This window comes from Podarcis melisellensis, assembly GCF_964234715.1.
Source record: "Podarcis melisellensis genome assembly, chromosome: 3".
Taxonomy (NCBI): domain Eukaryota; kingdom Metazoa; phylum Chordata; class Lepidosauria; order Squamata; family Lacertidae; genus Podarcis; species Podarcis melisellensis.
Window position 1 is genome coordinate 109,974,854 of NC_138530.1, and position 14,484 is coordinate 109,989,337.

General features: G+C 44.5%; 1 protein-coding gene across 1 annotated transcript; it reads right to left on the reverse strand.

The window, feature by feature from the left end:
- On the reverse strand, nucleotides 1-13,484 carry LOC309366972 (uncharacterized protein). The gene is given in 10 exon segments (XM_081906112.1): nucleotides 1-1,589; nucleotides 1,874-2,031; nucleotides 4,137-4,304; nucleotides 6,088-6,182; nucleotides 7,814-8,725; nucleotides 10,702-11,263; nucleotides 11,266-11,371; nucleotides 11,377-11,634; nucleotides 11,636-11,996; nucleotides 13,287-13,484. Coding segments are annotated over 9 exon segments (2,862 nt in total). The 5' UTR covers nucleotide 11,996; nucleotides 13,287-13,484; the 3' UTR covers nucleotides 1-1,346.
- Nucleotides 13,485-14,484: the final 1,000 nt, after the last annotated feature.

The following is a 14,484-nucleotide window of genomic DNA, read 5'->3' on the forward strand; positions in this document are numbered from 1 at the left end:
CTTATCTTGTTTCCTCAACAGCTGGTATTCAAAGACATGGAGGTGGTACACAGTATTTGATCCTGGAGACGGCACACAGCCATCATGACTAGTAGCCACTTGCAGACTTATCCTCCATAAAATGGTCCAATCCCCTTTAAAACCATCTAACTCGGTGGCTTTTACTACAACTTGTGGGAGAGAATTCTGTAATTGAACAACGTGCTGTGTGAAGAAATACCCACTTTTAGTCTGTCCTGCATCTTCATGGGATGGCTCTAGTATTATTCTCCACATGCCCCTCTTTCATATGCCCCCTAACCTGTTTTCTGAACAAAAAAGCCCCAAATATTGCAACGTTTCCTTACAGAGGAGCTGCTCCAGCCTCACAATTGTTTGGGTTGCCCTTTTCTGCACGTTCTCCAGTTCCACAATATTCTTTTCACAATGCAGAACTGTACACAGTATTCCAAGTGTGCCTGCCCCAAAGATTTGTATAAAATACATGAATGATATTGGGTGTTTCTATTCTATTTGCCTCCCTGCTGCTGCACACTTTTCATTGAGTTTATCCACCAGTATCTCATTTCTGGTCAGTCAACACCAGATCACACTCCATTAAGTGCAATGTGAAGTGTTTTGCCTCAGTGTGCATCACCCTATACTTACATGTGCTAAACTGCTTTTGTTATTTTAATATTTTGTTTTACCAGTTTGGAGGGGCCTTATTGGCCTTGTCTTAGCCTCTGCGACTCCCGGCTTTAACCACCTGCATTAAGCATAGCTCTTTCGCATCTTTGCCCATGCCATTTCTTTAAAAACTGAAATGAGAATAATAAAGAGCACTTCTAGTAGTGCAGAGCTATTCCCCTCAGCGCCAGAACCACGGAGCCTGTCCTCATAGGTACATTGCAAAGATCTTATGCATCTCTGAGCAGAGACATCCCTCTATTGGAATCGAACACGGCCCACAGCCTCCTTGGCAGTATTATAAAAGCAGCCCAAAAAAGGGTCTTGATTTTTTAAAAACTTATGAAGATGCTTCTGTACTGCTGCTGAAGCCAGCTGTGCTAGTTCTGCATATCTCACCGTATCTACTCATTTTGAGCTCTGAAAGCATCTCTTCTGACTCCTAAATAGCTATTAGCGAAGCCAGCATCCAAGCTACTAAGAAATGACCCATTCACAAGCAATTCCACAACAATGTCTATGCTGCCCAGTGGCTGCCTCTCAGCTCTGAAGATGCTGAACTCTTAGTGTGTCTTCTCTGTAGAACTTGTAGGCAGATGGAGGATGCTTGCCCATAAGGGGCACATGAGAGAGATGCAAAATGTTTTACGCCTGCATTTTGCCTTCACTCTACAGAGCTATAAATACGTAAGCGAATGGTCAGGATCTCTGGCATTACTACTACCACATGATATGTGTTCCGCTTTTTTTACACTGGTGCTCTCTGGTTTATAAAGTTTACTTTGGCCGTCGGACCAAACCAGATTAGAGTCCTCTCCCATACGGATATTAGAAAAAGGCTCTATTTTGGACCAGTTGTGATCCTTTTTGATGGTAAGATCTATTAAGAAAGTCCTCCAGTGAGCATTCCGATCGTGTACCTATAGCAGGGGAAGAAAACAAGACAAAAAAATACTGTTGTTATTCAAGTTCTGACCTGATTAGAGCAATCATAAAGACCTTAAACTAACTAGACCAATTTTTTTAAAAAACAAAGCAATGTGGACTAAAGGCCCCTCTGGGATTAAAGGCTCTGTCATTAAATGACAGGCCCCTCTGGGATTAAAGGCTCTGTCATGGCAAATATTTTTTATACTCAAAGAGTATTAAGCTGGTTTGCCTGCCCATCCCTATTAAAATGTATGGGGCAAACTGGAGAACATACCAGGACATGCCTTCTCAGGGTAGACAGATCTGTGAAGGTCCTTTCACAGGCCCTGCACTTGTAGGGTTTTTCTCCAGTGTGAATACGCTGGTGACGCCTCAGGGCTCCTTGCTGAGTAAAGGTCTTTCCACACTGCTCACAGAAATAAGGAGGAGTCTCTGAGAAAACAAAACAGACCTCACAAATGTTGGGGTGTATTTACAAAATCTTATTTCTCTCTCAACTTTAGACCCATTTTGGGTCTACTTAGTGGCTTGTAAGGTGAACACATACTGGTATCAGAAAACAAAGTACCGTATTTTTCGCTCCATAAGACACAATTTTTTCTTCCTAAAAAGTAAGGAGAAATGTCTGTGTGTCTTATGGAGCGAATGTGTGGTCCCTGGAGCCAAATTGCCCAGGGGCAAAAAGCAAGCTGCGGATCGGCAAGCGATTGGCAGCGAGATAAGGGATGCTAGCAACAAAGGAGGCTGCCTGGGAGGGGGGAGGTAAAGACAACAAACTTGCAAAGGGGGAAAACAGGAAGGCTAAAGCAATAAGGAGAGAAATTAGAAGAAAAGGAGGAGCAAAAAAAACTGCTCCAGCTAAGGAAAAGACACTAAGGCAAATAAGAGGCAAGGGAGTGTTGAAAGGAAGCAGCTGATCGGCAAGCGATCGGGGAAAGAGATAAAGGACGCAGAGATAAAGGAGGCTGCCTGGGAGGGGGTAGGTAAAAGCCCATGGATCCTCAGGATTTTTGCATTGGGTCACCCCAAATTCACCATCAGATCACATAGCATGTCCATGGCTACAGCCTGCACCAAAAAACACACGCATCCACTGTTTTGTGGGGCCGCAATGGCGCAAAAACGTGGTTACAAAGCACAGATCAACATGGATTCTCAGGATTTTTGCATCGGATCACCCCAAATTCACCGTCAAATCACATGTCTGTGGCCACAGCATGAACCACAAAAACCATACATCCACTGTTTCATTCAAAATATTTTTTCTTGTTTTCCTCCTCTAAAAACTAGGTGCGTCTTAGGGTCAGGTGTGTCTTATGGAGTAAAAATACGGTAAGTTCGAAACAGGAGAGAGACAGAAGCCAACAGACACAGCAGCTGTTAAACAACAAAGCTGAGAATCGTAACTCTGTAAGGGATTTCCAACTCTCAGCGCTACAGTTCACAGGATTCACAACCATGACTGGGATAAGAGTGATTTTCATGTAAGGCATGAATGCGACTGATGCCTTGAGGGCAGTACTATGGCAGGAGAACAACACAGGGAAAAGCTGGGTTCCTCTTTGTAGTTTTCACATGATCAGTTCTACTTACAGAACTACCCTCTGCTGCTGGAAATAGGCCTCATTCCCCCCCATGCTATTTCTGAACACTGCAGGTTCTCATCAGAGTAAACTGTGAATATGTCCATCTTTTGGAAGCAATGAGAGATCTGTGGAGTGGTGAAGCTGCTTGCCCACAGACTCTACACAACTTGGCTTTCATCAAGGAAAGATATTGCCAGGTAGGGAAAACTGAAAACCCAAGTTTTTTGCGGCTGTCAGAGTTTTACAAATGCTGCCGCATACCCAACAAGAACTCAAGGTTCTGAAAGGTGAGCATTCGGGGAAGCTAGAGCACACAGATCTATTTAATTTTCAGTGACTCTCAAGGAAATACATTGTCCCCCTTTGCCTGGAATGAAATAAAGTTTGAAATTTAGCCCAGAGCACCCTAGCTCATGTACACATGTAACGATCTCCTTAGAACATAAATTGTACTGAAAGTATTTAACTAACGAAGTATTTCCACATGACAATTCTTGTATCATATTTAAATATGTATTTTTTGCTCTATAAGACTCACTTTTTCCCTCCTAAAAAGGGGAAATATGTGTGCGTCTTATGGAGCGAATGCAGGCTGCGCAGCTATCCCAGAAGCCAGAACAGCAAGAGGGATTGCTGCTTTCACTGCGCAGCGATCCCTCTTGCTGTTCTGGCTTCTGAGATACAGAATATTTTTTTTCTTGTTTTCCTCCTCCAAAAGCTAGGTGCGTCTTGTGGTCTGGTGCGTCTTATAGAGTGAAAAATACGGTAGTATTTCCACATGACGATTCTTGCATCATATTTAAATAAATATGCAAGGCACATTGCCAACTGTGGTCTGGGACAGATTCTGGATTCTTACGCTGTACTTGCACAGAATGAACGCTGCATGTGACAGAGACTTTCATCAACACGATCCATCTCCACCACCCCCACTGGGAAGGGATTTATTACCTGCATGAACGTTACTGTGTTGGGCTAATGAGGCCCTCAGTCCAAACGTTTTCCCACACACATCACACTTGTATGGCTTGGCTCCCATGTGGCAGCGCTTATGGCATTTCAAGTATTCGTTGGTAGAAAAATGTTTTCCACAGACATCACACTTGAACAGACGCTCTCCTGCAAAGGAAATGAATGGTGGTAGAATTATGTTACTGACCGTTACCTACGCTGATGATCACCCACAGGAGACGTCCAAAGAACGTCCAGGGATGGGGAGCCTCTCCAGATGTTGTTGGACTACAATTCCTATCATCCCTGAGCATTGGCTAGGCCGCCTGGGGATGCCATTTATTTATTTACTTTTTACCCCACTCTGGGCCCGGGACAGCAGTTGGGTGTCCCAACAACCTTTGAACAGCTACGTATTCAGTGGGACACTAGAAAGGCCAGTGTGTGTGTGTGTGTGTGTGTGTGTGTGAGAGAGAGAGAGAGAGAGAGAGAGAGAGAGAGAGAGAGAAATAATTTTCATTTGAATTTAGAAGTATAGAATTATAACAATACAAAATACATATCCATATTTAGAGATTTCTCTGAATCTCTGGACTTCCCCTCCATGGGTCCTATTGTCAACCTTTTCAACTGCATATTGTTTAGTATTCCATATTTTATGTCTCTCCATTTTGTCCATAAAATTTGCTACATTTGCTACATTACAACTACCTGACATTTAGAATACATCTGAAGGCAGCCCTGTTCAGGGAAGTTTTTAATGTGTGACATTTTGATGTATTTTTAATCTTTGTATTATTATTCTTATTATTCTTATTCTTATTATTATTGCAATCCTGCTAATTTTTTCATCTGCTTACAGTGCTCTACCAGTATATCTTTATTAAAGATTTGGTCTTTTTGGTTCCTGAGCTTTCTGGTCAGTTTTGCCTTTTAGGCCTACTCCAACAGCTTAGTTTGCCACTCCTCTCTGGTAGGGACTTTGTCTTCTTTCCATCTCTGCGCTAGTAGCATCCGTGTGGCTGTAGTCGCACAGTGCATAGACACACATTTGCGATCTACTTCCATTGATGGGCCACACATTCCCTTCCCTGGTCCAGGAGATCTGTTCTACACTCTCTACCTTCCCAAAAATAGTTGCCTCTCTTTCTGCTCCTGGGGTATATGATCCTTTAAGCCTCTGCTGCAACAGTTACACATCTTTTTCTGTGTGGTCAATGCCACAGAAGCCTGGGGAGGTGGCCATTTGTGGAGAGTGTAGAAATGTGTGTGCTGTCTTATTCCTGATCACAGTGTAACATGTAGTTCAACCCGATAGAACAGGCTAGAGTAAGTGAATGAGAGGCAGCTTAAGAGTTATGCCTCACAGGAAATCTGGTAACCTCCCCCACCATCATCCTTTTCAACTACTTATCTGTAATTCATGAAAAGTCATAAAATCGTAGAGCTGGAAGGGACCCCAACGGTCATCTAGCCCAACCCCCGGCAATGCAGGATTGTAATCAGAATAAATCAAAATGCATGGATCGGCATTAACCTCTGCCACATCCAAGGACTGGATTTAAACGCTTACCTGTATACCTGAAGGAGCGTCTCCACCCCCATCGTTCAGCCTGGACACTGAGATCCAGCGCCGAGGGCCTTCTGGCGGTTCCCTCATTGCGAGAAGTGAGGTTACAGGGAACCAGACAGAGGGCCTTCTCGGTAGTGGCACCCGCCCTGTGGAACGCCCTCCCTTCAGATGTGATGGAAATAAGCAGCTATCCTATCTTTAAAGGACATCTGAAGGCAGCCCTGTTTAGGGAAGTTTTTAATATTGAATGCTGTACTGTTTTTAACATTTGATTGGGAGCCGCCCAGAGTGGCTGGGGAAACTCAGCCAGATGGGCGGGGTATAAGTAATAAATTATTATTATTATTATTATTATTATTATTATTATTATTATTATACCTGTATGTGTCCTCTTGTGGCCAGTAAGCTTGCCTTTATCTACAAAGCAAGCTCCACAATCCTCACAGACGTATGGCTTTTCACCTGTATGGGACCTGCAGTCAAAGAAATATGAAAACGCTGACAAAACATGTGAAGAGTGACATGTCCTGCTTAGTAAATATTACAGATAGTTTGCCAGTATTCCACCCCTCTCCCTCACCTCCCTGCCACCACCCAAGGCAAGCGGCAGAGAACTTCTCGGGAAATGACTCCTGCCATAGCCTGGGGACTTGGACTAAATGATCTTCAGGCACTTTCTGGCTATACGATTCTATGGCTACAGCAAAAAAAAGTATCATAGAATCATAGAGTTGGAAGAGACCACAAGGGCCATCGAGTCCAACCCCCTGCCAAGCAGGAAACACCATCAGAGCACTCCTGACATATGGTTGTCAAGCCTCTGCTTAAAGATCTCCAAAGAAGGAGACTCCACCACACTCCTTGGCAGCAAACTCCACTGTCGAACAGCTCTTACTGTCAGGAAGTTCTTCCTAATGTTTAATGTATCAAAGATAGAGTTGTCAAATAAGAAAAGAAAAAAGTCAGATTTCTCATTCCTCTAGAGCAGGCTTAGGCAAACTCCGGCCCTCCAGATGTTTAGGACTACAATTCCCATCACCCCTAGCTAGGATGATGGGAATTGTAGTCCCAAACATCTGGAGGGCTGGCGTTTGCCTATGTCTGCTTTAGAGTACAAACAATAACAGCAGACTTAATTAAAATAAAATTTAAAAAATCAGTACAGGATAATTTGAGATGGAATGGGAGAACCTTCGAGTCTCCAAGCGTTCTTGGATGCCAACGTCCACTAGCCCTCAGCTGGAATGCTGAGGGGGTCTTAGTTTTTATTTATTTAGACAAATATAAACCACACTTTTGTAAAAATACCACAAAATGGCATGCGCCAGACAAAATTACAATCAGAAGTTGTAAGTCCAGCAACACTGGAAGTTCTCCTGATTTAAGACCTACTGAGAACAAATAGAGAAGGGAGCCCCAGCTCAAGGAAAGAGATTTTTAAACCTGCCCCCATTGAGGTAGCAGCAGAAATCATGTAACGTTACCAGAAATTTCGAAGCATGGAAAGTCAGTCCCCACCTCTCCTCCCATTTGGAGTTGGTCCAAGAGCTGCTTTGTATATTTGTGTGTTTAAGCGGTTTCTAGCATTTAAAAAATGCTAGAACTATTTAGTTCTAGTTGTATTACAACTACTACTGAAGGTTGCCAGCTACACACTCTTCCACCCCACCCCCACACCTACACTCATTAGAACATTTACTGTTTGTTAATGCAGTGGTACCTCAGGTTAAGTACTTACTTCGTTCTGGAGGTCCGTACTTAATCTGAAACTGTTCTTAACCTGAAGCACCACTTTAGCTAATGGGGCCTCCTGCTGCTGCCGTGCCGCCGGAGCCAGATTTCTGTTCTCATCCTGAAGTGAAGTTCTTAACCTGAAGCACTATTTCTGGGTTAGAAGAGTCTGTAACCTGAAGCGTATGTAACCTGAAGCATATGTAACCTGAGGTACCCCTGTACGCATGGCCAATATGAGTTAGAAGTAAGTACCCAATTCTGATGCATGCAGAATTTGCAAAATTAAAGATAGAAGATAGAAAAGACGAGAGAGAGAGAGAGAGAGAGAGAGAGAGAGAGAGAGAGAGAGAGAGAGAGAAAACAGGCTTACCTGGTGTGAATCTTGAGCTGGGATGGCTGAGCAAATCTCGAGCAACAAATGCTGCACTGGTACGGCTTCTCGCCTGTGTGGGTCCTCATGTGAAACACTAGCGCCGTTCTTGAGCTCAAAATCTTCCCGCAGACAGAGCAAAGGGGACGCTTCACTCTCCCTTCGTGTTTCCGCATATAGTGGGTCCTCACATCCCTTTTCCTTTTAAAAGTGGCGTTGCAGAGGGTGCAGGAAAACTGCCTGTCGTCCGTGTGGACACTCGCCCTGTGTTCCTTCCAGCTGTTGTAACTCGCGAAGGACTTGCTACAGACGTCACACTGATAAATCTTACCAGGCACAGAATGGTGGACGTTTTTGCAGTGGTCAGTGTATTTCTTCCTCGAGACGAACTTCTCTGCACATTTGGTACACGTTATAACGTAGGCCGATTTTTTGGCGCCCTCGTTTTTGTTCACAACGCCCCTCGCTTTGCAACCGGCGTCCGATTTGCTTTCTTCAGCGTCTTGATCATTTGAATTCTCATCGATGTCTTCGGAAGAGACTGCCTCATTCTCTTCCCTGCCCCTTCCTTCTGTTTCACAGTCCCTTTCTCCTTTTACACAGTCTTCTGAAGCCAAAGTCCTGTGTCCATCAGGTTTTTCTCTTGGAATATCAGCATCACCACGTTGCTCCTGACTTTCCTCTTTCCTCTCAGACTCTGCTTCCAAAGGAGGAAGATTCCTGGATTCTCCCTCAAGCTCTCGAGTTTTTCCATCCACAGGTTCTCTTTGCAAGTCGCTGTTTGGTACCTTTGGGTATGTTTTGCTATTCTTGTCAACTTTGCTCTCTATAACATCTGCTTTTTTTGTTGGCGGGGCTATCATCCAGTAATCTGGACTGAGTTTCCTGTCTTGTCCCGATTCATGTATTTTTCTGTCGGGGGAAAAAAAAAGTAATGCCACCTGTATATTAGATACAATTTCCCGCAGGCTATACTAGATACACAAATAATCCATATATTCATACAAGGGCAAATTCGATTGAAAAGCATCTAAGGCCACAACCCTAACCTCCTTTCTATGGGGTAAGCCCCAATGACTTCTAAGTCAAAATGCATAGGATATTGCTGCCCCCATCACTAGGTGCTATTCTAAGATTTTTTTTCCAGCAAGCATTTCCAGGTATGATATTTAATTACTGTTTGCTACGCAGGTGGCGCTGTGGGTTAAACCACAGAGCCTAGGACTTGCCGATCAGAAGGTCGGCGGTTTGAATCCCTGTGACGGGGTGAGCTCCCGTTGCTCGGTTCCTGCTCCTGCCAACCTAGCAGTTCGAAAGCACGTCAAAGTGCAAGTAGATAAATTGGTACCACTCTGGCGGGAAGGTAGACGGAGTTTCCGTGTGCTGCTCTGGTTTGCCTGAAGCAGCTTAGTCATGCTGGCCACATGACCCTAAGCTGTATGCCAGCTCCCTCGGCCAATAAAGTGAGATGAGCCCAGAGTCAGTCACGACTGGACCTAATGGTCAGGAGTCCCTTTACCTTTACCATCTTAACTTTGTTTTCGTTTTAAAAACTGGTAATTTTTGATGTATTGGTTGGACCTGTCTGCTGCATTGGATAGGTTTCTTTTTCTAGAAAGGTGGGATAGAAAAGCTTAGTAAAATAAAATGGAAATTGACAAATACACATCATGAAGGCAAAGTTAAACGCAGAGCCTGCAATTCTAGAATACATTCCTGGGAGTAAATTCCGTTGATCTTAGTGGGGTTTGCTTCTGAGTAAGAGATGCAATGGACTGTGATGTAAAGCATCATTTCATAATCTTGTTCTGAGCAGCAGCAGCCAAGTATAAAGTCTGACAATAATAATCACCCCTAGCAACGCACAGGGCATAAAAACTCCAAGGCAGTTTGTATGAGCCGGCTGACAAGGAGAGCAAACTGAGCAGCACAGCACCTTTGTTTCTCTGACTGTGGCTGTTTGGTTTGCTGAGCCACACGTTGTCCAGGCTATAAAAGGAAGAAAGAAAAGTTTATTGTGCTGCCCGTAGGCTTCACAGACTGGCTGTGGAAGCCATGCAGCAAATACTTTTACACTGATAGAACTGTCTAAATGTAACTTTGAATATGCTTGTATAATAGCACTGCAATAACAAGAAGAATGCGGGTGGCGCAGTGGTATAAACCACTGAGCCTTGGGCTTGCCGATCGGAAGGTTGGCGGTTCTAATCCCCGCGAGGGGCTGAGCTCCCATTGCTCAGTTCCAGCTCCTGGCAACCTAGCAGTTTGAAAGCACGTCAAAGTGCAAGTAGATAAATAGGTACCACTCTGGCAGGAAGGTAAACAGCGTTTCCATGCACTGCTCTGGTTTTGCCAGAAGCGGCTTAGTCATGCTGGCCACATGACCCTGAAAAACTGTCTGCAGACAAACGTTGGCTCGCTCAGCCAGTAAAGCGAGATGAGCACTGTAACCCCAGAGTCATTCGCGACTGGACTTAACTGTCAGGGGTCCTTTACCTTTTTTTTTAAGAAAAAGAAGAAGAGTTTGGACTTGATACCCTGCCTTTCACTCCCCTTAAAGAGTCCCAAAGCGGCTAACAATCTCCTTTCCCTTCCTCCTCCACAACAAACACTCTGTGAGGTGAGTGAGGCTGAGAGACTTCAGAGAAGTGTGACTAGCCCAAGGTCACCCAGCAGCTGCATGTGGAGGAGCAGGGAAGTTAACCTGGTTCACCAGATTACGAGTCCACCGCTCTTAACCACTGCACCACACTGGCTCTAAAGCAAAGCCTATAACAAATCCTCTAAAGCTGGCAGACTTCTATTCACTTCTGGATAAAATTTCTAAAAGCAAAGAGATGAAGACAGAAAACTATCTCCCAATATTCTGAAATGAACAAAGACTTTACCTTACGTGAGTAGTGAAGGCAGATCTCTGAGCAAAACTTGCCGCGCAGCCTCCACACTTATAAGGCTTCTCTCCCGTATGTGTTCGAATGTGAACCGTCAAGCCACATTTAGAGCTGATCACCTTGTCACAGTAGGGACACCTCTGAGGATTGTTTTTCTTCTCATGCACTCTCCGCATATGATGGCTGATGTCTTTCTGGCACTTAAACCTTTTGTCGCACAACAAGCAGGGGAACTGCTTTTCATCGTTGTGAACGGTGAGCCTATGTTGCCTTAGGTCCTGGCAACTGGGAAAGAGTTGGCCACACATATCACAGCTATATTGAACCACCAGATCTGTGTCATGTTCTTGTTCCATGTGCGACCGGTACTGCTTGGCAAAATGGAAGGAATGACAGCACTTGTCACATGTGTATGTTTGGGGCAAGACTTTTGATACATTGCGCGGCGATTTCCTGAGTTTGGTTTCGCTAAGATTCAAGCCGTTTTCACCCTCCTCCTGGCCGGGTAATATCTTGCTTGTAACAATGCAGGCTTCCTTGGAGTCCACCAGATTTAGTGACAGGTTGCTGCCTTATTTCCCGGCGGGCTGACATTCTTCATAGTATGAGCGCCGTGCATGTCTATTTCATGACATCCAGCTGACGCTGCTGTGCTGTCTTGGGCCCCTCAAACACAACACCATATTTGTCAGAACGGCCAGGTTTACCTTCACTACCATCATAGACGGCAGTCAGTTTTGTGTGCTTCTTTCGGTCCCAAAGCTGTCTCTTCATGGGCGCTGCCAAAATTCGGGACGGAGCACTCTGTTCCTTGTTTTCTACTTGTTTTGTTTTACTGCAGACAGACCTACCGCCTTCATGTCTTTCTGAATGAACACCCAGATCCAAATTGTCTCCTGCAGCCTTCATTTCTTCAAAAACATCAAGCAGAATCTTGGCATTCAAGTCTTTCGGCTACCTCCTTTATTCGGTGCAGTTTGTCCTCTTCAATTTCTACTTCTGTTGTGTAGGCAAACTTTAGGAAGCAGACAAATTCTTCAGTGTGAACACCCTGGAGAGTCACCCGACAATCTCTGGCTTTCAGCATCTCATCGGTGAGGAACAGGCTTCTAAAATAATTGCTGGAAGCAGCCAATACAACTTTGTGAACGAAAAACTCCTCCTGGATGCCAAACTGGTCTGTGTATATTATTGCATCACAGAAGTGGCCAAACTGATAGAGAGAATGTAAGGTTCTCAGTAGGCTGGAAGCAGCCGTGTTGGATTTCATTACAATTTTCTTTTTCTCCATCCTATCAAAAGGAAGTGCGTCAAAGAATGGTGATACATTGGCTTGTATAAATCCCCCACTTTAAAATAAATAAATGAATAAATTCACTTTCTCCATCAATTCACAGTTAACACAGAATGTCACACGTTAATAACTGAAGACGAAGTTTATGGAATTCAAAGGACTGTATGACCAGTCCTCCCTCTGTAGAGGGAGACAGACTAACAGTGCAATCCTATCATGCCAACTCAGAAGGAAGTCTCATTGAGTTCAATAGAACTTACTTCCTGGTAAATAAACACAAGGAGGGCAGCCTAAGAAAACGGAATAAAGTGTGGAATAAACTTGCACTATTAAGCCTAGTTTCATATTCCAGCCTAGTAGGAAGCCTTGGTGGAAATTTATTATATTCCAGGGTCTACTCTCTACTTGCTGCCTTGTGCAAAACTGAGAAGACACCTACCCACGATGAGAAACAGGCACACTTAGACACTTTCATGCAATTCTGGAAATTTTGCATTGAAAACATCACCCTAAGAGGAAAACCGAAATGTTTGAAGGAAGAGAGGTGTAGGGAAGCAGAGAGGAAAGAGAGAGAAAAATGTTCTCTGCTAAAACGAGGAGTTGGGAGTCATCCAGTGGAACTGACAGGCAGAAGATTCAGCCCAAACAAAACAAATTACTTCTTAGCACCAAACACTTATTTATGTCCTAAGATTTATACACCGCTTGATTGTTGTTGTTGTTTTGAAATCCCTCAAAGCGGTTTACAAAAGATAGCACAGTAAAATCAAGGGGAGGGGGAATTACAACCCTTACTTCAAAACATACAAAAGTAAAAATACAAAAAAAAAAGCAGATTAAAACTTTCTGAGCATCTGGGGAGACTCGTCTAAATAGGAGTGGGGTTTTTTTTTAGCAGGTGCCAAAAAGAGCGCAGCGAAGGCCCCTGCATGATCTCAACAGGCTGGGAGTACTAGGCGCCGCTGCACTAAGCGACTGGGCTCTTGGTGCAACTTCAAACTGTTAGAATCACAGAACTGTAGAGCTGGGAGGGACCCAAGGGTCATCTAGTCCAACCCCCTGCCGTGCAGGAATCTTTTGCCCAACGTGCAAAACTCGAACCCACGACCCTGAGATTAAGAATGACTATGCTCTACCGACTGATCTAGCCCAGGTCTGAGTTCGTTGTCGAAAGCTGGCACCTTGGATGGGCATCAAAAATTGCAGGGACGTATCCCCCCCCCTCTGCCCCCCCAAGCAACATGCAGTGAGCTCTACCAGTGGAACCTCCACTTCCAGGGACAGAAACCTTTTGAATTATGACAGCCAAGCGCTGCTGCCTTTCCCGGGGCGGAGAGAAGGAAGCGGAGCTGAAACTAAGCGGACCTTTCTTTTCCTATTTGCAGCATCCCTCAAAGCGGGGAAGGAAAACGCTCCGCGTGACCCTCGGCGGCCACCGTAGCAGGGCAAGGAAAGGCAGGAACTGCAAAGACAGCGCACGCCCCACCCGACATCTTTCTCGCGGGGAAAGTGACGCCGCCGGAGCCATTTTTGGTGCTGGCAGCAGCCTTTTCCGCCCACGCTGCCGCGGAAGGGAAGTAATGGAGGAGAAACGTCACGTGGGGAGAGTTTGTTTGATGGGGTTGGGGGGGGAATGCAGCCTGGGCTACTGGAGAAGTTGGTTAGAAACATCTATTTATTTTTTATATATATAATTTTATTCAGTTTTCTGTTTTACAATTCAGGGTATTCATTTAAAAAACCTTAAAATGTCAGTGACTTCCCTTTTCTTTCCATGGGTTCAGTTTGCATAACATAAAAGTTGCATATTTTACATAAAACTAAAAACCATTCAGTATTCCATTATTACTTCCATCAAAACTTTATGGACCGTAAAGAAGGCTGATCGCTGAAGAATTGATGCTTTTGAATTATGGTGCTGGAGGAGACTCTTGAGAGTCCCATGGACTGCAAGAAGATCAAACCTATCCATTCTGAAGGAAATCAGCCCTGAGTGCTCACTGGAAGGACAGATCCTGAAGCTGAGGCTCCAATACTTTGGCCACCTCATGAGAAGAGAAGACTCCCTGGAAAAGACCTTGATGTTGGGAAAGATGGAGGGCACAAGGAGAAGGGGACGACAGAGGACGAGATGGTTGGACAGTGTTCTCGAAGCTACAAACATGAGTCTGACGAAACTGCGGGAGGCAGTGGAAGATAGGAGTGCCTGGCGTGCTCTGATCCATGGGGTCATGAAGAGTCGGACACAACTAAACGACTAAACAACAACAAAACCATTCAGTATTCCATTATTCCTTCCATCAAAACTTATTTACACTGTTGAATTTATCTTAACACTTCCAGCATTTTCAAGTGCCCCCCCCCGTATATTCAATAAACATTTTCCAATCTTCTTTAAACATATGTTCTTCTTGTTCTCTTATTCTATATGTTAGGTCTGCAAGCTGCACAAATTCTATGGGCCGCAGTACATAAATAACCTTTTT